The sequence below is a fragment of the Acanthochromis polyacanthus genome, chromosome 22 (genome assembly GCF_021347895.1).
Source record: "Acanthochromis polyacanthus isolate Apoly-LR-REF ecotype Palm Island chromosome 22, KAUST_Apoly_ChrSc, whole genome shotgun sequence".
Lineage (NCBI taxonomy): Eukaryota > Metazoa > Chordata > Actinopteri > Pomacentridae > Acanthochromis > Acanthochromis polyacanthus.
The window spans coordinates 18,862,956-18,890,739 of NC_067134.1; the positions used below are offsets into that span (position 1 = coordinate 18,862,956).

The 27,784-nt window shown below is 41.8% G+C and overlaps 1 protein-coding gene across 1 annotated transcript in view; it reads left to right on the forward strand.

The window, feature by feature from the left end:
* nid2a (nidogen 2a (osteonidogen)) overlaps nucleotides 1-27,784 on the forward strand; it is a 46,033-nt gene that overhangs the window by 12,113 nt on the left and 6,136 nt on the right. Inside the window, exons 5-37 of the mRNA XM_051943083.1 lie at nucleotides 588-689; nucleotides 814-953; nucleotides 1,771-1,903; nucleotides 2,001-2,351; nucleotides 2,911-3,022; nucleotides 5,292-5,331; nucleotides 5,683-5,792; nucleotides 5,912-6,045; nucleotides 6,129-6,240; nucleotides 6,788-6,988; nucleotides 7,078-7,308; nucleotides 13,066-13,212; nucleotides 14,067-14,195; nucleotides 15,774-15,899; nucleotides 16,139-16,275; nucleotides 16,354-16,459; nucleotides 16,546-16,679; nucleotides 17,315-17,420; nucleotides 18,446-18,579; nucleotides 18,675-18,780; nucleotides 19,479-19,612; nucleotides 19,700-19,805; nucleotides 20,456-20,589; nucleotides 20,763-20,868; nucleotides 21,721-21,854; nucleotides 22,060-22,165; nucleotides 22,673-22,806; nucleotides 23,130-23,235; nucleotides 24,804-24,933; nucleotides 25,011-25,111; nucleotides 25,198-25,370; nucleotides 26,628-26,757; nucleotides 26,844-27,015. Of these exons, the coding sequence (XP_051799043.1) occupies nucleotides 588-689; nucleotides 814-953; nucleotides 1,771-1,903; nucleotides 2,001-2,351; nucleotides 2,911-3,022; nucleotides 5,292-5,331; nucleotides 5,683-5,792; nucleotides 5,912-6,045; nucleotides 6,129-6,240; nucleotides 6,788-6,988; nucleotides 7,078-7,308; nucleotides 13,066-13,212; nucleotides 14,067-14,195; nucleotides 15,774-15,899; nucleotides 16,139-16,275; nucleotides 16,354-16,459; nucleotides 16,546-16,679; nucleotides 17,315-17,420; nucleotides 18,446-18,579; nucleotides 18,675-18,780; nucleotides 19,479-19,612; nucleotides 19,700-19,805; nucleotides 20,456-20,589; nucleotides 20,763-20,868; nucleotides 21,721-21,854; nucleotides 22,060-22,165; nucleotides 22,673-22,806; nucleotides 23,130-23,235; nucleotides 24,804-24,933; nucleotides 25,011-25,111; nucleotides 25,198-25,370; nucleotides 26,628-26,757; nucleotides 26,844-27,015 (4,457 nt within the window). The remainder of the gene's footprint in view (nucleotides 1-587; nucleotides 690-813; nucleotides 954-1,770; nucleotides 1,904-2,000; nucleotides 2,352-2,910; nucleotides 3,023-5,291; nucleotides 5,332-5,682; nucleotides 5,793-5,911; nucleotides 6,046-6,128; nucleotides 6,241-6,787; nucleotides 6,989-7,077; nucleotides 7,309-13,065; nucleotides 13,213-14,066; nucleotides 14,196-15,773; nucleotides 15,900-16,138; nucleotides 16,276-16,353; nucleotides 16,460-16,545; nucleotides 16,680-17,314; nucleotides 17,421-18,445; nucleotides 18,580-18,674; nucleotides 18,781-19,478; nucleotides 19,613-19,699; nucleotides 19,806-20,455; nucleotides 20,590-20,762; nucleotides 20,869-21,720; nucleotides 21,855-22,059; nucleotides 22,166-22,672; nucleotides 22,807-23,129; nucleotides 23,236-24,803; nucleotides 24,934-25,010; nucleotides 25,112-25,197; nucleotides 25,371-26,627; nucleotides 26,758-26,843; nucleotides 27,016-27,784) is intronic.

The window sequence follows — 27,784 nt, forward strand, 5'->3', positions numbered from 1 at the left end:
TAACTGCGGTTTTGGGAGGCAGAGTGGGCCGCAGCGCCTCCACATACATGTAGGAGATAAGTCAGAGTTTACGAAAGAGTAGAAAAAGTCCCCTCATTCATCAGCGCATACGGATTCAGTTCTTTCAATTGAGCCTAATTTGTGTCAAATACATGCTTGGAAATCAAGAAATGGTGGTTGGGGGCGGGAAGGGTGAGAAGTCTAAACATGAAACCCAGCAGAGCGGGAGATGAGAGAGGAAGGGGAGGAGACCCGGGGAGGACTAGGAGAGGAGAGGTGTGAAGTTTAAACATGAGGAGTGAGTGTTAGAATAATTTGAGGGTGGCTGATCTGTGCTGACTCTGTCCACAGGAGGTGACCTCACCCCGCTGACACCGACGGAGCTGACAATAATGTCATTGTCTTGCTTTGTGGAGCATTTTTATGAATAAAATTTGCGATAAAACTACTGCTGATGATAAACATACATTACATTTTTCTCTGCTCTCACTGTTTCTTATCAAAAATGTTCTTAAAGCAGCTTTCAAAGAGTTTCTTCTTTTCCTTGTTGAATTGTGACAGACACTGTTCCTCTTCTGTCTCTGCAGCTCAACACTTTCCAGGCTGTCATCGGTTACGATGAGACTGACTCATACGTTCTCTTCCTCTACCCTGAAGGAGGTCTGAACTTCTTTGGAACACGGCCCAAGGTAATCTGATTACATCTGCTGGAGGTTTTTTTGTAGATGCACGGAAATTCTACTGATTGTATCTGTCACAGCTAATAGTGAAAGCCAAATGGTTCATGTTTTTGCATTTTATATCTTTCTTCAGGAGTCGTATAATGTGGAGATTGAGCTTCCTGCTCGAGTTGGCTTCAGCAGGGGAGAAGTGACGTATTTTTTAATTTCCCGAACTGAGGGGCCTTATTACAGTGTTACCAGCAATGAACAGACAGTTAAAAACCTCTACCAGTAAGTACAAAAAAATGACAACTTGAGGTGAAGTCATGTCCAACAGCGTAATTCATTTTAGTTTTAGCTGTTTGCAAACAATAGCTAACAAGATAGACAAAAAAAAAAAAACGTTACTGCATAAGCAAAAGTTAAGTTTTTGATCTTGTAGACTTGTTTCTAAATTGAAGTTATGTATTTATTTCATAACTGAAGCTGTCTTGAGCTCTGCAGACTTTCCTGTAAAAATGTGGTAACTTTAGCCAGAAAGCGAAGCTAACGTTATAGCTTACAAAGAAGAAAGCTACAGCTTAGTTCTTAGTAACTAGCTAACGGACAAATTGATGCTCGTTGATTAATGTAGCTATTGTAATTTAGTAGCTGTTAATTGCTGTGGTATACCTGCAGTGCCAGCTTCAACTAAATACAGCACTTTGGTAAATAAATGTGAAAAAAGTCTCCCCCTGGGGTAAGAAGTCGGGGGTGAGAGGTGTTGGCCTGTTCACTACCTAGCTAGCTTTAATTCTCACTAGTGTTGACTCAGCATCCCCAGTGACATTATTTTAATTTCAGTAATTAAAATGTCAATGAAAATAAAGTTATATTGTCTCTAATTGTGATTTGTACCTGGTCCACCAATTCAAATCTAACTGGCAAGAATCAGGCTGTTTTATAAGCAATCAAAAAAATCATTTTAATGTGTTATCTAACATATTAGATCTATTATGTTACAGTTCTTGCATCTTCCTCAGTGACCCAAAAGCACCGGTGTTGGACATGCACATACACACATTAATGCATACTTCTGTGTATATCTGACTCTTTGCTTTCTCTCTAGGGTTGGCAATACTGGAATTCCAGGTGTTTGGCTTTTCCACACTGGAAACCGTTTCTCTTTTGACAACATCGTTCCTGCATCCGTTGGTGGTCTCCTCGCTACTCCACCCACTAGAGGACACGGCCTCTCCTTGGTAATTTAGTTTTTTGTGTAATTTAGCTTTTATTTGAAGATATATTTGTACAAATGTCATTTAATTCCTTTGACTCCTCCGTGATTCATGTTCCCAGGACACCACCACCCCTGAGTATGCTGAGTTTGAAGAATATCCAGACAATACCTTTGACCCCGACAACCAGGAGGAAGAGGATGATTACCCTCTGACGGGCAGAGACCCTGAGTTCCAGCCAGCCTCTGCTGCTGGTGGTGACCACACAGATCCTCTTCAGCCTGGAAGTCCTGACCCTCCCGCTTCTCCGTCAGAGGATGCTGATCGTCAGGTGTACGGAAGTGACAATGTACCACTGACCTCTGAACCGAGGCCTGGTTCAGAGCCAGCAGAGAGGCAGTACGCTCCACCTAATCCTCCACAGACAGTACATGAAAGAGGGGCTCAGCTGCCACAGGAACCACAACCACAGGTAACACCGAAACATCACAGTTCAGGCAAAAGCCCGTTTGTAAAAAGGACTCTTCTGTGCCATTTAAGATCACTTCAGGGTTTTTTTTTTTTTTTTAATCGAATTAATAAAGCTAAGCTGCAAATGTTGCGCAAGTCAGTGGTGTGTCAGGGTTCATGCAAATGTGAACATCTGCACTCTGTGGCAACGTGCTCAAATTCCCTGAAAGCGTCACTTATTACTGCGGATTGGAAGAACGCGGAATTTAAACTGGCACTGCTGTCAGCACTGCCAGGGTTTTGAAATAGTGATTTGAAATTGAAGTCACTTTTTGTAAATTCTGTGGTTGTGAGGGAATGCTGGTTTGGAGTCAGTATGGTGCTGTCAACAAAATGCTGGCAAAAAGTGCACTCATGATCCCCTACACAGTGTATACACCATGTAAAGTATGCGCAGATCATAGCTGTCTGGTTTATAGCATCTGGAGAGAGTTAAAAAGTTCTGGCTTGGCTTTCAATGACAACAGGAAAACATACTTGAAATTGAGCGTTGCATATTTCCCTTGCATCGCCCTCTGCAGCTTCCTCTGGAGGTGGTGGACGTTTACCCCCCTCAGAGAAACGAACAACCTCTTTCCCCAGGAGGTCATGTGGTCAACGTGGATGAAGATGATGTCGATTTTGACACAGGAGGTAAGAGACGAGCAGTACGTGTGTGCTTTTGTTTTACATTTTTGTCTAAACACAAAGAAATAACCAAATCAGTATCTGATGTGAGCATACTTTGCCTTTAAAACAACTGTTGTTCTCCTCAAAACACAGTTGTTCACAGTACTTGGCAGTTTCCAAGCATCTTGGACAACTTGCCACAGTTCTTCTGTGGATTCACACTGTCCCAGGGTCCTCTGTGTCTCCATGTAATCCCAGACTGACTCATCATGTTGACATCAGGGTTCTGTGGGGTTACACCAGCTGTTGCAGCACTTCTTGCTTTTGCTACGGCTAAAGATAGCTGAGGATTCTGTTAGTGCTCATTGTCAAGCTGCAGAATGAATTCTGAACAATCAGATGGCCTCCTGATGGTTTTATGTGACGGACAAGAAGCTAAATGCCTGAAGTGGCTAAAAACTATATAGAAATGTATGAAAGGATAAAAGGGGGGTCTCTGAAAATAGGAAGGTAACGCTACCTTACCCTCTGCAGCAGAACTGCTCAGCAGCTGGTGGTACAATACTGCCGTTGTGCTGTGCAGTTCCCAGGTGTGTGTGTGTGTGTGTGTGTGTGTTCAGTGCTCCCTCCCTCTGCAACTACTCCCACAGGATTTTGCCGTAAATAAGAATGTGGTCTCAGTCAGTTTCCCTGGTTACATAAGGGTCAAGAAGTCTGGATGTGTAAAAATGTTTTTCTTATTAAGTCATTTAAACTCAGTTTGCAGAATGAAATATTTTTTTTCAGAAAGACAGAGAGCTCTGTCAACAAGTTGGTTTGTGTTCCATCAATGAGTTTCCCTCCCTTGTTTTTAGAAGAACAAGAAGTTATTACTTGTAGACAGTTTGCCTTTTTTTTTTTTTTGAAGCGTGCGTAGAAAAAATGGGGAAAAAGAGCAGGAGAGTGGCCCGCAGACCAGCCGTTAAGCCAGCGATTGGCTGCTGAGGCCATTTTAGCTCACGTGATGTACACACACAAGGTTTTTCAGACTTAATATGCTCGCCAAATGACTTTCATATTTATATATTCAAAAAGCTACAATACCAAACACTGACAAAAAGGATCATTTTTAAAAACATTTTCAGCGCTGTCATGCTTTAATACTTCAGAAACCTTAAACAGAAAAACATGGTGATGTTTGTTTGCGGGTTTCCTCCACAGCATTTACAGTGAAAATATTCTGACATCCTGTGTTCAGCTGTATACTGTGTGAGTGGAGGATGACAGAATGCTCCGACATTTAGCAAGAGAATGAGGCACAAACAGAAAGTTAGAGAGAGCAAAGAACACTTTAAGTCTTTCAAGGTCCATGTGATGTTTTGAGTTCAGCAAAGTTACTAAAACATGCAAAGTTTTGGTAAAACTTGGGAAGTTCTGATAAGAGCTGCAGCACTCTTTAGTGTCACATTCACTGTAGTCACAAACCGATTAGTTTTCGATGCAGTTTGAATCTTTCATCACGTTTGTGTTGACACGATTTCTGGGGGCTGAGAAAGAAATGTCAGTGGCTCAGTTTTTATGCTGACTGCACAGTTCTTATTTTGTTTATTCCAAATAAATCAGGAACAGAGCGCATCACTTCCTGTGTGTCAGAGGATTTTCAAGGAATAAACAATCTTCCCTCGCAGTGAAGAGTAGTAGTGAGGACATTTCTGCTTTGTGAGGCTGTTAAATATTAGTTTTTAGGTTAAATTTAGCATTTGGTTTAGTTTAGCTGTTTAGTTATGGTGGTTAAAGGACTGGAGTGTCCTCACACAGACAAAAAGATGTATAAATGTATGTGTGTGTGGCAGGCAGGACTGCAGCAGCTGGTGTCTTTCCAAGTAGTGTCTTGGCATGTGTGTCATAGAGTGTGTATCTTCTCCATTTATTTACTTCTTCTGTTCATCCCTATCTTTATGGAAACAGCACGATATGGTTTGTTCCTGTTTATTCTTGTGTTTTTATACAAATGCTGGAAACAAAAGAAACGTAAAAGTTCAAGCAAATCTAACGAGCTGACAGAAAAACACTCCACCAATCCAAATAAACTGAACTTGAAATTGAGGAAAGTAAAAACAGAGGCCATAATAACTATATATGACAAAGCTCAATGTAAAACCTTTGATATGAATGTTGAAGATGACAATAAAGATCTTTCTCTGTTTTATCTTGTTGCCTTAAAGAGAAGCCATTAGGATGTTAACTTTGTATTTATTGTACTATATTTGTGATATGTAATAATAAAATGTCCTGTAATTTCTCTCTTTCTTAGTGATCCAGTACACGACAGAGAATAAGGAAACATGTGCCAGGTATGTAAAAATGCACATGCTTGTTGTTGTGGGTGATTTCGGTTGTATTTTCAGCTCTATGTATTCTGTGGAAGTGGAGCTGTTGAACGCACTGAACATAAAAAGTATGTGTTTGGAATGTATCCAGGGTCTGTGGTTGTGCTGCATCGATTTCAATTCAGGTTTTATTGTTGTTTTTTTAAAGTCTTTTAAAACTGTTCCTCACCAAAACTCCTAATAATGATCAACAGTTTTGCTCCTGATCAGCTATCTAAATCTCAAGAAACTAAATCTTGTAGTTGCTAAAAGTTGTCGGATATCGACTACATTTACATCTGCAGCAGGACACATGTATTTTTTTGTCTCTTGTAGATTCCAGCAGCAGTGCTCCCAGAATGCATTTTGCTCTGACTATGCCACCGGCTTCTGCTGTCACTGCCGTCCTGGTTTCTATGGAAACGGCCGCCACTGTTTACCTGACGGTTAGACTCAACTGTAACCAACGCAGACATTCATTACATTACACTTTTATTTACTGAACATTAAAGTGTGTGCGTGTGTGTGTTTTTTTAATGTTAAAGTTGCTTTTTTGCTCCTCCAGGTGCTCCCCAGCGTGTTAGCGGTAAGGTGAGCGGTACTGTGACGGTGGGACAGACTCCAGTGCAGCTGAACAACATCGATCTACATGCCTACATCGTGGTGGGAGACGGGAGAGCATACACCGCCATCAGCGAGGTAGAAGCCTGAAAATATACCCAGTTATTGAGCCCGTTTTCCTCTTTTACCTGACCTCTGTGAACGTCGCTCCTGTTGCTCAGGTACCTGAACCAGCGGGCTGGGCTCTGATGCCAGTGGCACCAATAGGAGAGCTGTTCGGTTGGCTGTTTGCACTGGAGCTGCCCAATAGTCAAGGAGGATTCAAAATCACAGGTGAACTTGTGTTGTTGTCGGCATTGTTCACTATGTCGTCTACGTTTTTGACTCTTGAGCACGTCTCCTGAGAGAAGAGGGAACTCCTCTACAGCGAGGACATTCTGTGTCTGTTTCTTTCTCTCTCTGTGTGTGTGTGTGTGTGTGTGTGTGTGTGTGTGTGTGTGTGTGTGTGTGTGTGTGTGTGTGTGTGTGTGTGTGTGTGTGTGTGTGTGTGTGTGTGTTTTCGATCTTCCAGCCAGCTGTATTGTCTCCAGGGATGTGATGTGATATCAGGCTTCCACCTCCCCTCTCTAATGGGAAACAGCTGTGTGTGTGTGTGTGTGTGTGTGTGTGTGTGTGTGTGTGTGTGTGTGTGTGTGTGTGTGTGTGTGTGTGTGTGTGTGTGTGTGTGTGTGTGTGTGTGTGTGTGTGTGTGTGTGTGTGTGTGTGTGCGACCGCTGCAGAAATTCCACTTTTTTTCTGATATGCAACGGCTGCACCATTGTGTAATATACAAAAAGACCAACAAGAGATTGACTGATTTGCTGACTAATTGTGTTGCCAGGTGCTGAGTTCACCCGCCACGCAGAGTTGCTGTTTTACCCCGGCAGCCAGCGCCTGTCAATCACTCAGACTGGCCGAGGCCTTGACGACCACAACCACCTCACTGTGGATACTGTACTCAGCGGCAGCGTGCCCTTCCTGCCACCTGGAGCGGAAGTTACCTTGGATCCCTTCAAGGAGACATACCAGTACTACCCCTCCGGTAACCATAACAACCACACAATCTAAGACAAACAGTGCTTAACACCTGGTGGTTCATTTTTCCTGAAATTGTCTCTCTGTGTCCTGCAGTTGCCACCTCCACCTCTGTGAGAGAGTTTTCAGTCGTTTCAGCAGAACGAGGCTCTGAGTCTTTCACTTTCCAGGTGAAACAGAACATCACCTACCGCGACTGTCAGCATGACAACCGCGCCGCCATCCCGGAGACGCTGCAGATCACCATGGAGAGGGTGTTTGTGATGTACGTCAAGGAAGAGCGGATCCTGAGATACGCCATCACCAACAAGATCAGCCCAGTTGGAGGTGAGTCAAACCAAAGTTAAATCGCTGTTAGGATTCAGATGTGGTCCAGTCAGTTAAATGCTGTCTTCTTAATCTTCTTGTCTGAATGACCTTAAAAGACCGTGTTTATTGTCATATATCCTCCTCTTTGTCTTCCTTCAAATTTAAACAGCACCACACAGATAACAAGAAAAGCTTTTAGAGAGCTCAGTACTCCGCCAAGGCTGCTCAGTCATTGTATCATTTCCAACGGATAAGTCTCGATAAGTCCGCAGTGATGGATTTGTAGTAGGACCACAGTCATGTGATCATCAGCAGGCAGCTGATGTAGTGTTCACTTGTTGTCATAGTTACAGTGACGCCGTGCCGCTATCTTGCAATGGTAAAGAAATCTTCAACAAATCTGTGGCTTCAGACTATGAGCTGCATCACTGGCAAATTCTAATCACTTGATTCTTGTGTCATTTCTGACCTTCCCTGAAAATTTCATCCAAATCTGTTAGTCCGTTTCTGAGTAATGTTGCACACAAAAAGACAAACAAACAGATGGATAAATGTACGCCACCGTCACATTACTAACGATGATGACATTAAATGGAGTGGTATCTGGGGTTGTGATTGTAGAGTTTAATCTTCTGCAATAATCTAAATGTTGTTTCAGAGGTTTTAGACTCCCAGGAGAGTAGCTTTGCCTCTGAGTGCCAGTTTGTTGTTCAGCCAGAGGTCATTAAAAACATGTACAAGAAACAGAAGCGGCTCTAATTCATGGAAACTAAAAACAACAACATAAAATAAATTAATACAGAACACAGTGCACAGAAAGAACACAGAGATTCAAAGCAACCACATTTTGGAACTGATTTAAGATGTATGAAGTGCGTTCAAAAACTGACAGCAAGCAGCTTGAAAAATTAAAAACAAATCATATTTGTAAAAGGGTCAAACCAGTGAGAATAATTTGAAGTAATATCAGTCATGTGATGACATTAAATACCTTCAACTAAAGACCAACATTTGCCCATTTTATTGTGACCAGTGTATTGAAACTGACTCCCTAAATCCATTCCAGACCGTCTCTGTCACTCCTTTAGTGGGCAAACACACTGGAGGCGTTGAAAACGTGACATTTTCTCCTCCAGAAACCCAGCTAGAAACCAGACCACCTAGTAATTGTTGTAGCGCTGCCACAGAAACCTCAGCCAAACCACGGCGCAGACTTGGATAAAGCTCAGGTTTAAGCACACATGCTGCAAGCAGAGGATGGAGGTAATTATACTTTGAAACCATAGAAAACAATGTTAACATGTCTGTATTACCGCTGCTTGTTCTGGATTTATTGTCTACCAAATGCTGTAGACACACTTAGACCACTTTAGGGATGATCATAACCACAGTCTGCGTCACGGCTGACTAAGTGCTCGACTGCTTTCGGTTGTTCCTGCAGATGACTGACGGTTCTGACTTGAATGTGGACACATTTTAACGTTGTTTTGTAAAGTTAGCCGGTAAAACAGAATAGAAGCCATCAGTATTGAATAAGATTTTAACATGAGGGAAAACAAATCAATCTTGGTGTTCAGAGAAAATGTTCACTTCCCTGTTGGGTTTGGTGTTTGTCAGTATTTTGTGTTTCTGGAACATAAAATCAAAACCAGAAATCTTTGTGTTTTGACTCGATGTGCTCGGTCTTGTGTCGTTATGACTAGCTGATATTCTGCCCCAGATGTAGAAATATTTGGTTATAGTGACATTGGTATGTTTGTGGTCTGTTCACAGATGCTTTACTTCTGTTTCTGCAATATAATTTCAGCTGTGAGAGAATTTAGGGAGAGAACTGCACCCAGCGAAAATCTTACAAAAAAATGTCTGATATCTGCAAACCTAACGTACCAAAAGATTCTTAGTAGTGATGCAGTGTGTCAGCAGTGGAGCCAGTGAACTAGTTTACATAGGAAACAATTAGGCAATTCAGTTTGAATGGATCTGTGTTTTGTAGTGTGCATAAATAGCAATTAAATCTCTTATTACACACCAGTGAAAAGTGAATCTAGCATCAATAATCTGAGGTTTCACTTAGGCCCCAATTAATGGCTGGTTCAACACAGGAAATAATGCACAGCTTTTGTGTTAAATTTAAGGGTTTTGTCTCACTTTTGCGTGATCTCCTTCGCCCTTGTACAGTCTCTGCACTCATCTAGGTATCAGAGCGACGGGGTTTACATGCGTCATGCTCTGTTTCTGTCAACACACATCATCAAGCTTTCTTTACCCGGTCCATCTGATGAAAACCAGATAGTGACGGAAAGAGACAAGAGACCTCGAAAGATGAAGAGGAAAAGCAAGAATTTAAGACGGAAAAGCGAGCGAGAGAGAGACAGTTCTTCCCCCGGTTTTTGGATCCAGACCAAGTTTCTGTCATTTAAATGTCAACACGCTGATTAAAAAGGTTATGATGACATATGTCACACATGTACACACTCACACACAGCAATACACCCAGAGCACAGCTGGAAGAGCTTTCGGGGATCAGGGGTTTTGTAAACACAGGTTAAGTGATGTGTGCGTCTCAAACAGAGGGTGTGTGTGTTTGAGGGTCTTATGCTTTCTGGGAAATAATATCCCAGCCAATGACAGATTTTCCAGGGGGGTGGAGGGGGGTTGCTGGTCAGAATAGCTGCCCAGTGATGTCATGAGAATCGCATTGAGAGAGAGCAAGTTTACCTGAGTGCAGTTGTTGCGTTGTGTAATTTAGGATACTCGCCTCAAATTAGTATTTTCTGTGCATGTTTTCAGTTGAAACAAGGGAGACAGACGCACTTGTACTCTATATAATGTGTAATAATCGGGTGTCAGCATGCTGAATAGAGTAGTCCTTAAGTTCCAGAAAACAGAAATGAAAGAGAAGCAAACTATGTCTGCAGTGGCTCTGAGAAATAAAGCTAAATATCTGAACAACCATGACCCTAATCTAAGCACCAGTTACTGTGAACTCGATTTTGTTTTTATGTAAGGATTCAGAGCTGAAGCAGGACAGAGGGCTGTGTTGGTATCAATGAAAGACAGCCCAGAAGTCCAGCTGAAGAAGGACTAAAAGTTTACAATCAGAAAGTCACCTCAGATTCAACCAGTTCCCCACAACAATCAAATCCTCTTGTGCCGCAGTTTAACAAAGAGTTAAGTTTAGTTCTGCGTTTTTTTTACTGAATGGTCCTCTGTTTTATTGCTGCAGCTCCATGCACAGGCACCTCTGGATGAGAGAAATGCTTTTTCTTTTTTTCCAGGAAAAGCTCAAGTCTATGTGAATGCTGCTGATGGCAAAGCACCCAAATCACCCCAGTGGTCTTATTCATTTCTGTTGGCCCAGACAGGGTTCGGTAAACATTGTCGCTGCCTCAACTCTTTCCAGCCTCTTGGACAATGCTGTATTATGTCAATGAATGAATGAATAGATGAATTAATGCTTTAACCCTCCTGTTGTCTTCATTTACAGGCACCAAAAATGCTGTTTTCTTGTCTAAATAACATCCAGAAATTCAGCAAAAAAAAATTCCCAAAATTTCAGAAAATTTACAAAAGCTTCTGGAAGAACATTTAAATGATTTCTTAAAAGTTTCCCTTAAAAGTTTATTTTAAAAAAAACAACCCAAATTTGGCAAGAAAATTCTTGTAAATATTTTCAGAAAATGAATAAAAAATCTTCCAAAAAAAATCTTAAAAATATCTAAAGTGATTCCATATATATCAATAAGACCTCTAATATTTTTGGTAGATTTTTTTGTGAATGTTCTTAAGAAACATTTTTAGCATTTCTTTTTTTCCACCAAAAAAATGTTGAAAATGTGGACGTCAGAAAATATTTTTTCCCACATTTTTAAACTTTAAAATGCTCAATTTTGACCCGCACGGTCACACGAGGGCTAAAACAACCGTGGCTAGAAGTAAAGAGAAGTTTTTAGTGCAATCTACCAAAGATGGAATGCCATAATTCATCAAAAAAAAGTTGAATTTCGACCAGTTCAATATTTTATTTAGAACTTTACCTCTTGAACTCCAGAAAACTTTACAGAAACTGTGAAAATCTCCTTCAAACATCTGCTTTTAAACTAATGGATATGTTACTCCGACTGAACGTTCTGGATCCCTTGCATTTTTTTTAACAAAGTGGTGTTTTTCGCCCCCTTAAATGCTGCTTTCATTACTTGAAACTTTTAAATTTCAGGCTCTTTTTCAATATGTCAGTAAAAGTCGGTGATGACGGATAATTTTACGTCGCTCTGGGGGCGGGTCGCTGGATTTTAGAAGTAGCCGATGCACCTCCAGCTACTGAGTGTGTGTGTGGATGAATTTTGTAAAAAGCAACAGGTGGGAAGCTGCAGTCATCACTTTGATGGTGTGTGTAGCGCATGTGTGGGGAGATGTGTGTGTTCTCTCTCTCTCTTTCTCTCTCTCTCTCTCTCTAATTATCCCTCCGTCTTCTCTCCACTCCATGTGTATCTCACCCTCTCATCTCTCCTTCTTCCCGGCCACATTCAGACTTTGAAGAGTTTCTCTCTCTCTCTCTCTGATAATGAGCCAAAATTGCTCTCTGGCCTCGGGAGATGAAAGCAAGCTGTGTGTGTGTGTTTGGCTGTGTGAAGTGTGTTGTTGTTGTCGTTTATGGTGGATGATGCCCACGGTAAAGAAAAAGTCCAACCATCATTAAAAACGGATATTACTGTTATGATGTCGACATTATGACCAACTGGACTCCAGTGGTTTGGAGTCTAGACTCTTCTGCAAAACCTATAATGATGCAGAGTGTTTGGGAGAAATGCTTAGACAGTCGTTTTTTTGGCCTGACCACAAACGCAACATCAGAATAGTCCTTAAATAAGGCTTAAAGCTAACACTAATCAGCATCTTTTCAGCGGTTTAGCATGCAGTGTTTGTGCACATTTCTACATCTTTCGCATTCCTCTCTAATGATTTCCCATGGTTTTCTCTCCTCTGCTGTTTTAATTTCTGATTTTCTAGAAATTAGTCTGAGGTTTTGTTTTTGGAATTGTCTGTCTGAGCTGTGCGGTTTGAGGAAACCCTGAACTCCCATCCGCTCACTCATCTCTGTGTCTGTGCGTCGCCCCCTCTCCCTCTCATGTACATGTGTGTCTAACCCCGTCCATATGTCGAATATTGAGAACATGAAGGGAATCGCTTCCTAAGAGGAAACCGTCATATGGGAATTTGTCTGGAGCGGTGTTCCATGTGTGTTTAGTTAAGCTGTCCTGTAATCATTGCTCTATTCATTGGACTTTTACTGGTGAATAATCCAATTCATCTCTATTCAGGACGCTGGCTGGAGCTGAGCAAGTAGCGCAGACTTTTTCTGTCTCATTACATTTACTGTAAGATTAAATCTATTCGTATTTGCTCTTTTAAAATATCTGTTTTTAAGCTGGTCCAAGACAATTAGCACAAAAAGGAATAGGAAAGAAAATGTACTTAACCCTGCTGTTGTATTTATTTACGAGCACCAAAAAATATTGTTTCCTTGTCTGAAAAAAAATCCCAAAATTCCGCAATAAAATAGAAAATTAAAACTTTCCTTTAAAAGTTTTATTTTTTTAAAAATCCCCCAAATTTGGCTAGAAAATATTTTCAACAATTGAGTAAATATCTCAAAAAAATCCTAAAAATATCTACAGTGATTACATATATATCAGTAAAACTTCTAATGTTTTCTCTAAGAACATTCACAGAAAAATCACATGATTTTTTTTTGTCATCCCTCGTCGTTTGTAGTTGAGCCTTCAGGGCCGGAGCTGGTGAACCCCTGCTATGCTGGGAGCCATGACTGCGACACCACGGCCCAGTGCATCCCACTGGAGGGCCAGGCCTTCCAGTGCCAGTGTGCTACTGGCTATAGAGGGGATGGACGCAACTGTTACGGTATCAATCCATCACATCTCTCAGTGCTTTATTTGGACATGTGTGTACACCACATACTGTTAAACATTCCTTTTAGATATACTGTGCAGCGTCGTGACAGTTTATGTACACTGTAGAGCTTTATGGTGCTTCCCTGTCTTTGCTTAGTCTAATGGTGCCTTTTTCTCATACAAATATACACACCGAGTTAAAGACAGCTCAAGGAAGTGTGTCTGCGCTTCATCAACATTTGTCCATCTGGTGTCAAGGGGTCAAGTTTAGGCTGGATGGATGCTATTATCTGTCTCTTCTCTTCTCTTCTCTTCTCTTCTCTTCTCTCCTCTCCTCTCCTCTCCTCTCCTCTCCTCTCCTCTCCTCTCCTCTCCTCTCCTCTCCTCTCCTCTCCTCTCCTCTCCTCTCCTCTCCTCTCCTCTCCTCTCCTCTCCTCTCCCCATCCTGCCTCTCCCATTTCTACCTCTATGTTCCTTCTTTACTTAAAAGGGACTTCCAGGACTTTAAGCCCATGCGTGGCCTGTCATTAGCCCAGCAGCAGGCCTGTCTCTCCTGCTGACAGCACTAAGAAAGCCCCAGGCTCGGCCTCGTTTCCCATAGATGGGCCTCAGTGCCTCTCTGGTCAGAATCTCTCTGTGGGGTTTTGTGCTGTGTGTTGCTCATGCATTTAAGAACGCAGGTGTGGAGGGTACATGTTTTAGAAACACAAGCATGCACACAATGTATATGCACTAAAATCAGCAGTAATGACCCCTAATTACAGCTTTTATTCTCTGCACACACATGTGGCTGCTACATGTTGTTAGATGGAATTTAAATTTCTAGAACACTGTCTCACTTTCTCTGCCTGTCTCTCCCTGCAGACATCGATGAGTGTGCTGAAGGTGTGACTACATGTGGTGCTCACGCTCAGTGTGTGAACCTGCCGGGCAGTCACCGCTGCCAGTGCCAGACTGGCTATGACTTTGGCTTTGATGGGCGTACCTGTGTTGGTGAGTTGCGTTTTTATTCAGCTCTAAGCTCCTTCAGGACATAAGAATAAGAGGAAAGTCTGAAGCACAATGAACATTTGGTACAAAATGTTGAGATTTTTCCATTGAATAAGTGATTTTTTTTTGTGTGTGTGTGTGTGTGTTTTATGGAGTGACATTAATATGAAAGTCAGTAGATCACTGGAGTTGTCCTGAGGGAGCATGAATGTCTAGACTATGACACTCCATCCAGTTACTGTTACACATTTCATTCCAACAATAAAGTATCAGTTTCTACCCATGGTCCATCAGACCCCTGAACTCCAAACACCTGTCTACCTGAATGCGCAATGTCACTTTTCGCTGCTTTCGTGCAATTTCCTGACATATTTATTCAATTTTACTGCTTCTTATTCTATTTTATTCCATTATTCCATTTCATTTACCTCCCATATTGAAAACATCTGGCCTCCTTTGCAGATGTTGTCATTTTTAATATTGCTCTGTTATATATGTACATTTGATTTTATTAATGTTGATATTTTATTTCTTATTGCTTATTGTTGTGCACCATCCAGCGGAAGCTTTTTATGTTTTCTTCATGTTATGTATGATGACAATAAAGCCATTCTAGTTCTAATTCTAAAAGTACTGGCCAAATATTTTAATGTAATCACAGTTGTTAGAATAATTCCCACTAAAGCAACTGTTTGCTGCTCCAGAATTCCTTATAGCCTCCATGTGTGCATGAGTCTGTAGAAATGACTTCAATACCTGTTAATTATCCCTGAAAATTAATAACAAGCCCGGTGTAGTGGTTTGTCTGGGAGCTGAACTCCATGACACTCCATCATTTCTTTGAAAATCTGCGTCAACAAAGAAAGCCACTGAAAACCACTGAACATAAAAGTATCAGCTAAAGCTCCTAAACATGCAGCTTTCTGCTGAATCAAGCAGTTTCATCCCGTCGGCTTGCATGCACTGTAATAGTGAAACTGCCTGTAAACACATGCTTTAGAACACTCATCATTCTCCCATTTATCTTGTCCTTTGTTGACTGCAGTGGCTGGTCCCCTAAGAACTATTTCACAGTCACGTAATGCGCCACGTTCCAAAACGAACTGAATATTTGGAGGGGACTCACTGACTTGTCTGAGTGCAGGCATAACATTTCTTCCGCAACAGTAATGCACAGCTGCAAAGGCTAGAAACGCAGGGAGAGGGGAGGATAGATGACAAATGTGAGAACAGGACTAATGTGAGAAGGAGAAGGTGAGATTAGGCAGGACGGGGAGTGAAGGCAAAGACAAATGGAGCGATGGCACAATGTGTTTGTTGCTTTGGAATGTGTGGAGGAGCAAAGTCCTGCTGCTGTGTGTGTTTGTGTGTGTTTGTGTGTCCTCCTTTCACCCATCAGTGTGAACTTTGGATGAACTCTCTCCTTCCCACGTTGACAAATAGAGCTTTAATGTAATACTTTACATTAAATTTAAATGATCCTGTATTTTCTGTGTAGTCTACCAGCATACATTTGTGTAGTCAGCAGAGTTTCAAAGCTACAATGTAAGCATATCTTGGTTTATGCCTCTGCTTGCTCAGATGTAGACGAGTGCAGCTCGTCTCCGTGTCACGTCAATGCCAGATGCATCAATGAACTGGGATCCTTCCGGTGTCAGTGCCAAACTGGGTTTCACGGTGATGGTTTCTACTGCTCCCAGCAGGAAGGTCAGCAGAACTGTTACTATAGTGATGCACGATGTGTGACTCTAAATGTATAATGAAATACATATAGAGATCATTTTTCAGTTCACTTTTCTATTTTGTTTCATCTTTTTCATTGTTTAACACATCAGAAAGTATTTAAGTACGTAGGAGTATGTATGCTACATAAAAATACCTGACAGATTAACAAAAACTGGCATAATGTAATATGTTTATATAATTTCAATCTAATTATTTCGCAGGACCATCAGTTCGCCCCAGGAGCCCGTGTGAGCAGCACAGAGACAGTCTGCAGAGTGGAGTGGAACTCGGTGGACGCCCGAGTATCGGAGCCTTCATCCCTCAGTGTGACTCTGAGGGACGATACCGGCCGCTGCAGGTGACTGACACAGCAGCAAACTCTCTAACTGATGAGTCGTATGAGATGCTGATTTTAACGTTAAATGATGCCTCACAGTGTCATGGCTCCACTGGACATTGTTGGTGTGTGGACAGCAGAGGACAGGAGCGAGCAGGAACCAGGACTCCACCTGGTACAGGACCCAGAGACTGTGACAGACCAGGTATTACCCTTTTTCCTAGAAGATAGTCTTTAATAAAATGATTTGATAGTGTAAAGACATCAAAATGTTCACTTACATCTCCCCAGATGAACCAGAGCGTCCCAAGACTCACTGTGAGCACCACAGAAACAGTGTTCAGACCACCTCACCAGAGGGACTTCCTGTCATTGGTGTCTATGTACCCCAGTGTGACACAGAAGGACAGTACACACCACTGCAGGTCAGCATGGGATGCAAGATAACGTGAACCAGGGCTGCCAAACAGTTCAAATATTTAAATACCTTGAACATTGTGCATTGTAATGTGAGTCAGCAGCTTCAGTGTGATTGAGTCTGGTTTGGTTAAACCCTATTGTTGATGCACTGCCACAACTTTTATGTATTTTTTATGTATGCATTTACCACCTTTGCAAGGCAGGCGGACAACTGAACCTTCTTCCTTAATAGTTCCCACTTTAGTTCGTGTGGCGTGTCAGGATTACCACACAGACGTGGAAATGAATGGGAATTTAAAATAGTTTCTAGGTCTTGACAAGCTGTAAAATATAATATTGTTCCGTTCCAGGCTGAATATGGCATGCCTCTGCACTGTGATACACAAATGATAAACTGAGGCTTAATATTGTTGAAATTTCATGTCTTCAGAAATTTCAGTTTCTTCATGATGTTTGTAAAAATATACTTCATTAAATGTGAACATTATCAGAATGTACTTTTTTGCACTAAAACAAAGGGGAAAAATGTCATTATTAATAGGTAATTATGTTATCATGTTCCTGGTCTGTCCCACTTGGGATGAAATTGAACTGGAATGAGTTTGACACTCCTGACATAAACAATTGAAATATGTTTTAGTGCCATGGCTCCTCTGGACATTGTTGGTGTGTGGACAGTCGGGGACAAGAAAGAGCAGGGAGCAGGACATCGCCTGGTGAACCACCCAAAGACTGCGACAAACCAGGTGAGTAACAATAACAGACAACGACTGACAGACCTCCAGCACTATTCAGCTTTCCATGAGAGCTTCAAACTGTTTTGTTCTGAGCAGACCCAGCATCAGTGTATTATGTCATGACTCTCCAAGGTTTTCTTGTTAAACATTGACCTGTGAACCCCCTAATTCCTCAACTCAGTGACAAGTCAAGCAGCACGTTTACGTGAGTGTGTGTCTAACCTTGTAAGTGGTGCTCTATTGGGGTCATTGGGTCATAGCCTTGGAATGCCTGGAAAAACAGGTGATATCAGTGTGAGTGAGTGTGGGGCTGGCAGAGTGAAAGAGTACGATGAAGCTAGAAAAACATGAGAAAAATTGCTGCACGTGTGTTTTTGTTACATAAACTATAAGTGGTCGCAGTTCCATGTCGGCTGAATCAATTTTTTATGGGGTAATACCTGCCAAGTTGTGGTTTCTTGATTGTAAATGTTGACCTGGGGGCATACCATGGCAACTACCCAACTGAAAACCACATGTTACTCATCGAGCAATTTTTTATCATCATAAAAACTGTTGCGGAGACTCTGTTAGTTTTGCTAAGTAATATCCAGCTAAACATGAAAAGATTTACAGGCTTGGAGTGGAGTTTTATAATCCTGCCTAATTTATAGCCGATTGCTCTCACCGACTGCGAGTGATACGATCTGCTGCACAGTATTTTTATAACTGTGTGTCCAGCAGAGATCATTTCATGTAGTGGTATTAAAAGTGAGATGATTTTTAGTTCTTGAGGCCACAGTAATGAAAAATTCTGACCATGTATCCCACAGACTAAACCTGAACACAATCAGTCACGCTTAGACATAATTCAATTTTTATTTTTAAAAATGTTGCATGTTTAAAATATCGTTTTATATCAGCAAGAACTCTGAAAATTTTGGATATTTTTTTTATGTTCAGTCGATTTAGAATCAAAGGATGGTGTCAGTTCTATTTATGATTATACATGCTTTAAATAATGTGTTGTGATCCTGTCAATCTGTCTCATCTAGATGAACCGGAGCGTGTTAAGACTCACTGTGAGCACCACAGAGACAGTGTTCAGTCCACCGGTCCAGACGGGTATCCTGTAGTTGCAGCCTATGTACCTCAATGTGACGCAGAAGGACAGTATATTCCTCTACAGGTCAGCATTTGGTGGCAGCTCAATTACCAAGCATTACATTTATGAGCTTACATGAAGAACTGTAGGCCTAATTGTATAAATTATTTTTGCTTCAGTGTCATGGCTCCACTGGGCATTGTTGGTGTGTGGACAGCAGAGGACAGGAAAGGGCAGGAACCAGGACTCCACCCGGTACAACACCTAAAGACTGTGACAGACCAGGTGAGAATACTCATAATGTGTTGTTGTTTTCCACATGATTTGATGTTATGTGTAATGAACAATTTTAGATTTCAGTCAAAAGAAAAAAATCGTATGTTATCAAAATGTGCCTATAATAAAGAAAAATCTTGTTAAGCACCATCTGTAGCGGAATAGATCTCTTCCACTGTCAAAACAGCTCCACTTCAATTTTATTTTGAAGGAGAATAAAACGTCACAGGGAAGGCATGTCAATCACCGTGTGGTGCTGACAAAAACTGATTGAAAACACGTTTGGCACAATGTATCCGTCAGCTGCCGTCACACCACAGTTCAGGCTGTTTGTGCTGGATGTTGTGTCTTCAATGCTTCAGGATGAATGTGGGGAATGAATCTTCAGTGCCCGTCAAACACCTTTTGGCTGAAATCCTCTTAGACTTTGGTACCGTGCATCTTCTACAGACCCAAATGGTCTCAAAAATGCCTATAATCCAGGTCGTGATGCTGATTGGGTGCCGCCACATGATATTCTGATTCACACAAGTCAGTGCTCATGCCTGTTCCACGTACATGACAGAGCCGTGCTCCATCTGTGCACAAAAGGAACTCCATTGAAAGTTCTATCTTGTATCACACCAGACACACTTTTGCATTTGTGGTTTTTATGTGCTTATAATCTATAATGTTTGCATCCTCTTACCTTTATAATCTGTCCTCAGATGAACCAGAGCGTCCGAAAACATTCTGTCAGCAGCACAGAGACAGTGTTCAGACCACCACTCCAGAGGGACTTCCCATCCCAGGAGTGTTTGTCCCTCAGTGTGATGCTGAAGGACAATACACACCTCAGCAGGTACAATATTTATAAATCTATAGCTTTAAGGGAAGACACCTATATCTTTTGTTTGTAATTGTGATTGCAATTCTTTGTATTTTTCAGTGCCATGGTTCCTCAGGACATTGTTGGTGTGTGGACAGTAGAGGACAGGAGAGACCAGGAACCAGAACTCCACCTGGTACACCATCTGTAGACTGCAGCAGACCAGGTGAGGCTGCTGATTCTAGCTGACAGATTCCACACTTGTCAGGACATATAGTTACTTTTAAGTACTGGATCTCAGCTAAATTAAAAGGTAGAGGATGAAGTGAATGGATGACAACAGCCTCAAACATTGTGCAGATTTCTGATGAGCTGGAGGAGCTCAGCCAGAGGGGATGATCAATGAGTCCAGCTTGATAAGGCCAGTAGCAGCAGTAGCAGGAGGGCTTTGGGTTGTGCCAACGGAGCTGACATATCGGGTGTTGAGAGAAATATTAGTGTTCTTAGCAGTCAACCAGGTGGAACACCAGTGCTCAAGATGTGTGGGGGAAACAGATGTCTCTACAGAACCCTAATAAGTGCATCCAGAGAGGATCAAGACAGAATTATCTAAGCTGCTTAAAAGCCTTTAAAAGTGGAATGCTTGTAAAGATATAAGAGAGAGAGATCCAGCGCTGTGAAATCCATCAGCGAGAGCACTAAATACGTTCTCTTGACCTTAAATTGTTTATGTGGAGCTGAATCTAAAATTCCTAAACATTATGACTCAGGAGCTGCAGAAAGTCTGCGTGACTGCTTCGTGACTCACGTCTGTTTTGCGAGCGACGCCTACGTTTCTTAATAAATCGTGTAAATGTGTTTCTCATTCTCACCCAGATGAGCCGCAACGTCCCAAGACTCACTGTGAGCACCACAGAGACAGAGCTGAGACCACCGGTCCAGAGGGGTATTCTGCAGTTGGAGCCTATGTGCCTCAGTGTGACGCAGAAGGACAGTACATTCCTTTACAGGTCAGCGTTTGTTCAAAGACTTACTGAGACAGACACTGTGTGCTTTAAGATTACTTTGAATAAATGTACCCGAGTTTGATTCAACTTCTTCTGTGGTTATTCTTGCCCCTTTTTTGTTTGTCATGTTTTTGTTTTTGTGTTCTTCTTCTTCCTAATACTGCTCTGTATTTCAGTGCCATGGCTCTAGTGGACATTGTTGGTGTGTAGACAGTAATGGACAGGAGAGAGCAGGAACCAGGACTCCACCTGGAACACAACCCAAAGACTGTGACAAACCAGGTGAGATTATTGCTCTGTCTTTGCTCTGGTAATCATATCTGCTGTATTCTTACTCACATTGTGGTAATACAGTACGCACCAGTTTGTAGTGTCTCAACTAAGAAACAGAAAGGAGGGAATATGCAGCATGATGATGAGTAATTTAACCCTCCTGTAAGCCTCATTTACAGGCACCAAAAGTTTTGTTCCTTGTCTGGAAAAAATCCAAAAATTCAGCAAAAAAATTCCCTAAATTTATAAAGATTTGCACAATCTTCAGGAAGAAAATTCCAATAATTCCTTTAAAGTTTTATTTTTAGAAAATCCCTCAAATTTGGCAAGAAAATTCAAGGAAATGTTTTCAAAAAATGAGTAAAAAATTTTTTCCTCACATTTTCAATCTTTAAAATGGGTCAATTTTGACCCGCAGGATGACAGGAGGGTTAAAGGAGACGGACACAAATGTTCTCAACCATTCAGGATGAGACGTAGGGTTGATGATGGTCATCAGCCAGGAGGTTTTAGGATAGTTTATACATGAGCAGAGTCAGTGTAGACCTACAACAATGTCAGTAATGATTACCAGGTTTTCAGGGTCTGCCAGGGATCATAATGAAAACTGTAGACTGTGCAGGAGTCATCATTTTACTAACAAAGAGGATGGAGAGGTCTTTCACAGGCCTTCTTGCCAAGGTATTTAAATTTCATCAGCATAGAGGAACAAGAGAAGTGTAGCTTAGGTCCAGTCTGTGCAAATTCACTGACATGTTGAGTCAATAAAGAATAATAGCTCACCAGAGTGCTGTTAATTTTAGGTGAAACATTGATTGTGTTTATCTTAATAACTTGTGTAAACTTCTAAATGTTTTCCAGATGAACGAGAGCGCCCAAAAACTCACTGTGAGCACCACAGAGAAAGAGCTCAGGCTACCACTGCAGAGGGATATCCTGCTGTTGGAGCTTTTGTGCCACAATGTGATGCTGATGGGCAGTACATATCCCTGCAGGTTTGCACCAAATTACACAACAATTTAAAGTCCCTCTGGGGTCGTTGATTTAACTCCAAAAAACTCATGTCTGTGCCTCAAAGTCACATGTTTAGAGTCCATTTCTTTTGTTGGAGGGGGCCTTCTACTGTTTTTGCCTCAGTTTGCTATTTCTTTGACTAACTTAAAGGAATTACAGATAATTCATCTTTGATTGTTGTGTTAGTGCCATGGCTCCACTGGTCATTGTTGGTGTGTGGACAGTAATGGACAGGAGAGAGCCGGAACCAGGACTCCACCTGGAACAACCCCTAAAGACTGCAACAAACCAGGTGAAGTTTGCTGTTTTACGCTGGTGTTTTTGCACTGAATATAACAAGGGCATTTCAGCGTCTCTAAGAAGGTGCAGGACAGAATAAAAGTACAGGTTGATTATACGTAATGTTTGGCAGTACAATAAGAACGCCGTGGGAGAGTTGCAGAGGTTGACGGGAATGTTTAGGACCCCAGCCAGCAGCTATTTATTGTAACTGATACAGAATGTTAAGAGTTGTGTAGTTACAAATTATGTACCAAGAGAGTAGTTCATGTGGGAGTGACTGTTTTCCATTAAAGAGGGAGACTTTAAACACTAGAAATTTTAAGAAAAAGAGCTTTCTCTCACTCCCACTGCAGCCTGTGTGTCAGATCAAAGTAGAGAAAGCTGGGTGTCATCTGCAAAGAGGTTTGCAATCAACATCCTTAGCTGAGCAAAATCAACCTCATTTCAATCTATAGTACATCATTTATGACATAAAAACTCATGTGTAGCCTATTAACTTTTTGATCATTTTCTCCAGCGGAGCCACAACGTCCCAAGACTCACTGTGAGCACCACAGAGCCAGTGTTCAGTCCGCCGGTCCAGAGGGGTATCCTGCAGTTGGAGCCTATGTACCTCAGTGTGACGCAGAAGGACAGTACATTTCTCGACAGGTGATATATTTATGTCTTCTTTGCAGACAGAGATACGGTTTTTTTTGTGAATTTCTGAAGCCTGGTAACCAGACAAATCTGAGATGTGACGTTTCAGTCGTCATTTACCAGGTGATCCCAACCATTTATCTAATATGCAGCAGATTTGGTTGTTGAGCTACCCAGTTGAGTCCTCAGGCTGCTGATAACAGCCCTTGGAAGTCAAAGATGAACTGAACATTTCCAGACAAGTTCACATCAGTCCAATTGTCTGGTGATGCTTGACTACCATTTTTTTTATTTTTGATCTTTAATAATATTGTTTCTATCGTTACATATTGCAGTGTCATGGCTCCACTGGACATTGCTGGTGTGTGGACAGTAGGGGACAGGAGAGAGCAGGAAGCAGGACTCCACCTGGTGCAGCTCGTGTGGACTGTGATAGACCAGGTGAGGCTGTGAGATTGTTTGAGACACTTTGAGGTTCGCGGATATCGATAGAGCCAAGGATTTGTGCATCCAAACAAACTGCAGAGCCAGCTGTCATGTTGGTATACTCTTAATCCTCTCATGGATGTAAAGCAAACTAACATATTTACAGAAATTCACAACTGGAGTCTATATCATGAAGTTTACATATACAACAAATAATTTAATCTGCAAAATAGCAAATGTGTAAAATTGACTGACTGCACTACTGTCTGTTTTGACATTTCAGACCAAAAATTTGACCTGATTCTTTGCCCCTTTCTTTCTCTCTGCGACAATGTGATTCTCACTCACTTTTGAATATACACAGAGACTGCTCCGTAAACTCAGTCCTCGCTATAAATTCCATTTATGACCATCCCAACATCTGAAGTGGTCATTTTGTGGTGCGATGAGCTGCCAGCTGTTGCCATGCAACCGGACCAAAACAAGGCCAGAGCAGCGGTGTGACAACACAGTGTTACACCCTACAGATGCTGCACAGACTGACACAAACACAGACGTATGCACACTTTGTTGTGTTTACAAACCTGAATTCAACGATCTTAAAACGTTATTTCATTGCCCACCTTGCTTATGCCTCCTTTCACACCTGCTCAGTCTGTTTTACATCTGTGTTCTGGTGAGAAATGCACTAAAATCTTATGCAGGAATTGAGGAAAAATCCTTTCCTGCTTGTATTGGCTTTGGGATTCATGTCCTCTTTAACATGGAGCATTATTTGAGTGGCTATACCCCATCATTTGTCAGTTTTATTTGTATTCACAACTTAAATTTAAAACAAATTTAGTAGATAATGTGATGCAGGAATCAAACAGAAACATTAAAGCCTCATATTAGTGTGCTATTTAAAGTCAGTCTGTATTTATGTGTACCCACAGAAGTGATGCAGCTCATTGCCAACACACTAAGTTAGTCTGAGGATTGAAAACTCATCAATTTGCTGCTTTTTTCTAAACCGCTAAACTCGGTAGGTCATGTGGCAGAACAGTAAATAGAAGTAAAACCATGTGATTCATCAAACTAAATTGTAGCTGCCACTGCAATAAATACTGCTGGAAAAAAAGAAATCCGTTTAATTGTTTAGTTAGCCTCTTCTGATCTCTCACCGGAGTTGTTCTCTCCTCCGTTCAGATATTATCCTGATCTCCTTCTCAGTCTAGAAACTGTTGAGTCTCACAGTAGAAATTTACACTCAGAGAGAGCGAGGCCAGTATAAACATTTGTAGAAGCCTAAAGTGGTTTCGGGTTTAGTTTTAAAGCTCTTCCATAAAGTGAGTTATTAAAGGGATTATAAAATGGTAAACAGTTTTGACAAAAGTAGGGAGTGTGTATGTGTGCGCCTCTTTAAACACTGGGCGTCTCCTCACCGTGAATCAAGCGCTCCCACTATCACTGCAGTATAAACTCAGCAAGCTGGGAAAACATTCTGACAATATAACTGAATAATAATGGCTCGCATCAGGATTGTAATTCTACGACTGTGTAGGATTATATTTAGCTTTAAGAAGGATTTGTGTCTCCTTTAGTCTCTGTGGGTCCGACTTTTCGCCCTGAGAGTGTGTGTGAGCGATGGAGGGCCAGTTTGATTGAACACTACGGTGGACAGCCAGCGCCACAGCAGTATGTGCCTCAGTGTGAGCCGGATGGACAGTTCAGGTACTCACCACTCAGACACACTCAATAGCTTTTAGACTACAAATTTCTCCAGAAAATTAATTCCCATACCCTCTTAGTCCAGTCCAGTGTTACGGGGAGACCACGTACTGTTGGTGTGTGGACCAGGACGGGCGGGAGGTTCCTGGAACCAGATCACATGATGCTGTTAAACCTGCATGTAAGTATCTGTTGTCATGGGATTTTATTGTATCATCAGTAATCAACACTCATGATTTTTTTTAAACCATCACTTCTTGCCCCCAGGTATCTCCTCAGTGGCCCCACCCACTGTACTTCCATTGCCCCGCCCAAATGTGACCCCTCCCACAAACACTGATGTCACGCTGCTGTACGCTCAGGGGCAGAAAATAGGAGCGCTGCCGCTCAACGGGACCAGATTGGATGCAAGCCGCTCCAAAACACTGTTGACGCTACATGTAAGTCACAAATGGACAGATTCTTTATTTCACATTCTGTCACGTCTGGCTGATTCCTACTCACATAGATGTTATTACTCCGCCAAGGAACGATGGTGTTATGCGACGACTGGCGTTTGTCTGGGTGTCTGGCCGTCAAAAATGGACTAATGGATTTGGATGAAATTTTCAGGGAAGGTCAGAAATGACACAAGGTCAAGTGATTAGATTTTGGCAGTGATGCTGCTTATAGTCTGGATCCAGGGATTTCTGTATCATAGTGAGATAGCGACATGGCATCACTGTAACCATGACAACAAGTGAACACTACATCAGCTGCCTGCTGATGATCAAACGATTGTGGCCCTACTACAAATCGAACGCTGCGGACTTATTGGGACTAAATTGTCAGAAATGATACAAGGAACAATTGATTAAATTGTGGGGGTGTTTCCAAGTCCCATCAATTCCTGGCACCAGCTACATATTTAGGTCATGTGACTCGGTATGTGAACATAACGTACACATGCATAACACACGCCTGTGTTCACCGCAAGGTAATTTTATTTGTGGGTACATCTATATTAAATGACCACATTCTATACTGCTGTGATTTCTGACACACATTTTTTCAAGATTTTAGGCGTCTGAAATGATACAGTGACTGAGCAGCCTTGGTGGAGTTCTTCACTCTCTCAGTGCTTTTCTTGTTCTGTTTTTACTTTGATTCCAAAAGATGTACTGTAAAAATGCAATAAATGTAAACAAAAGAAAGTATGGTACAAAAATGTAATTTAACATTGTCTTCTGTGTTGGAAGTCAGTTGGTTCTACAGTAGTATAGAACAACGGTAATACTGATCTAATTCATTTTAGCAACAAGGAGCCGGTCTGGCCTGGTTTGGGAACATGATGCCTTGTGTCGACTGACATCTGCTGCTTACACCTACATTTTTGCGAATATATGACCAGAAAAATATGTGTATATATATATATATATAGATATAGATATAGATATAGGTAAAAAGTTATTATTCATGCTGATAAATCACCTCCAAGGCCAAATAAACTAAAAATAAGTGCGTCTTGACTGTTACTTTACAACACTAGCTGGCTAGTTGAATTACTTTATGTGCAAATTCAAAAATGTAATTATCAAAAGTCAAAGACCGTCTATAATTTAGTGTCTGTGACGATGTTTGTGGTGTTGTTATGCACTAAATTTGGGGTCACAGCCAGTAATTATTCCATGTTTTCCAATGCTGCTGTGTGTGTTCAGGGTTCCATAGTTGTTGGTATCGCCTTTGACTGCAAAGACAATCAAGTCTATTGGACGGACTTGTCTGCCAGAACAATCAACAGAGCTTTGATGGCAGCTGGAGCTGAGCCTGAGATCCTCATCAACACGAGTAAGACGACACACTTTCACTCCTTCATTTTTAGAATGAATAAATAAATGATTGAGCTCAATGCTTCCTGTACGTTCTCCCTGTAGATCTTGTCAGTCCAGAGGGCTTGGCTGTGGATGTCAAACGCAGGTTGATGTTCTGGGTCGACTCAACACCTGACGTGATTGAAAGCGCCAACCTGGACGGCAGCGGGAGACGGACCTTGTTTGACACCGACTTGGTCAACCCCCGGGCCATCATAGTGGTTTCTTCCACTGGGTAAAACTATTTGTTTTGGCTTATTTAAAGGTTCACGGGGAAACATCTGAAGTTGTTTTACTTGCGTCTTGTAAAGCGTTGAGACGCTTTAGTCTGGATTTGCAAACATGCGCAAATCTTTTCCCCGAGGAAGAAACAAACAGGCGCCCACACACTCTCTTCGCTATCAAGTGTAGCATCCTGGAGGTGATGCACTGAGACAGAACGAGACCCTCCCTATCCAGTGATTCTCTATGAGGAGAGGGCACACATGGTTTTTAGTCCGCAACCACAACCGTGAAGCTAAGCACAAGTTCACTATGAGTCAACAAGGCCTGTACCTAATTCATTAGTACAGTATAAATTATGTTAAAGAGCAAGGAGTTTTGTTGAGTCTGGTTATGGGCTCGAGGCTGTGATCTAAACATGACTTCATCAGTATGAGACGGGCGGTCGTAGGAAAATTGATGGGATCTGGATTTTAGGGTGGAGTGTCCCTTTAGTAACGCATGTTTGATAATTCTGTCGTATAAGTGATTTTTAGTGTGTTCTCTGTGGGTGTTGCACCAAAATGAGCCAAGAAAGCTGCACTGATGCTATTAATCCTTGACACACACACACACACACACACACACACACACACACACACACACACACACACACACACACACACACAGAGTGAAAGCATGAGGCCTTCATTGGTCAGCACTCCAGGAACAACATCTGCTTTCCATCACTGCAGCTAATCACATAATCAACAGTTATGTGCTTGTGTGTCTGTGTGCGTGTG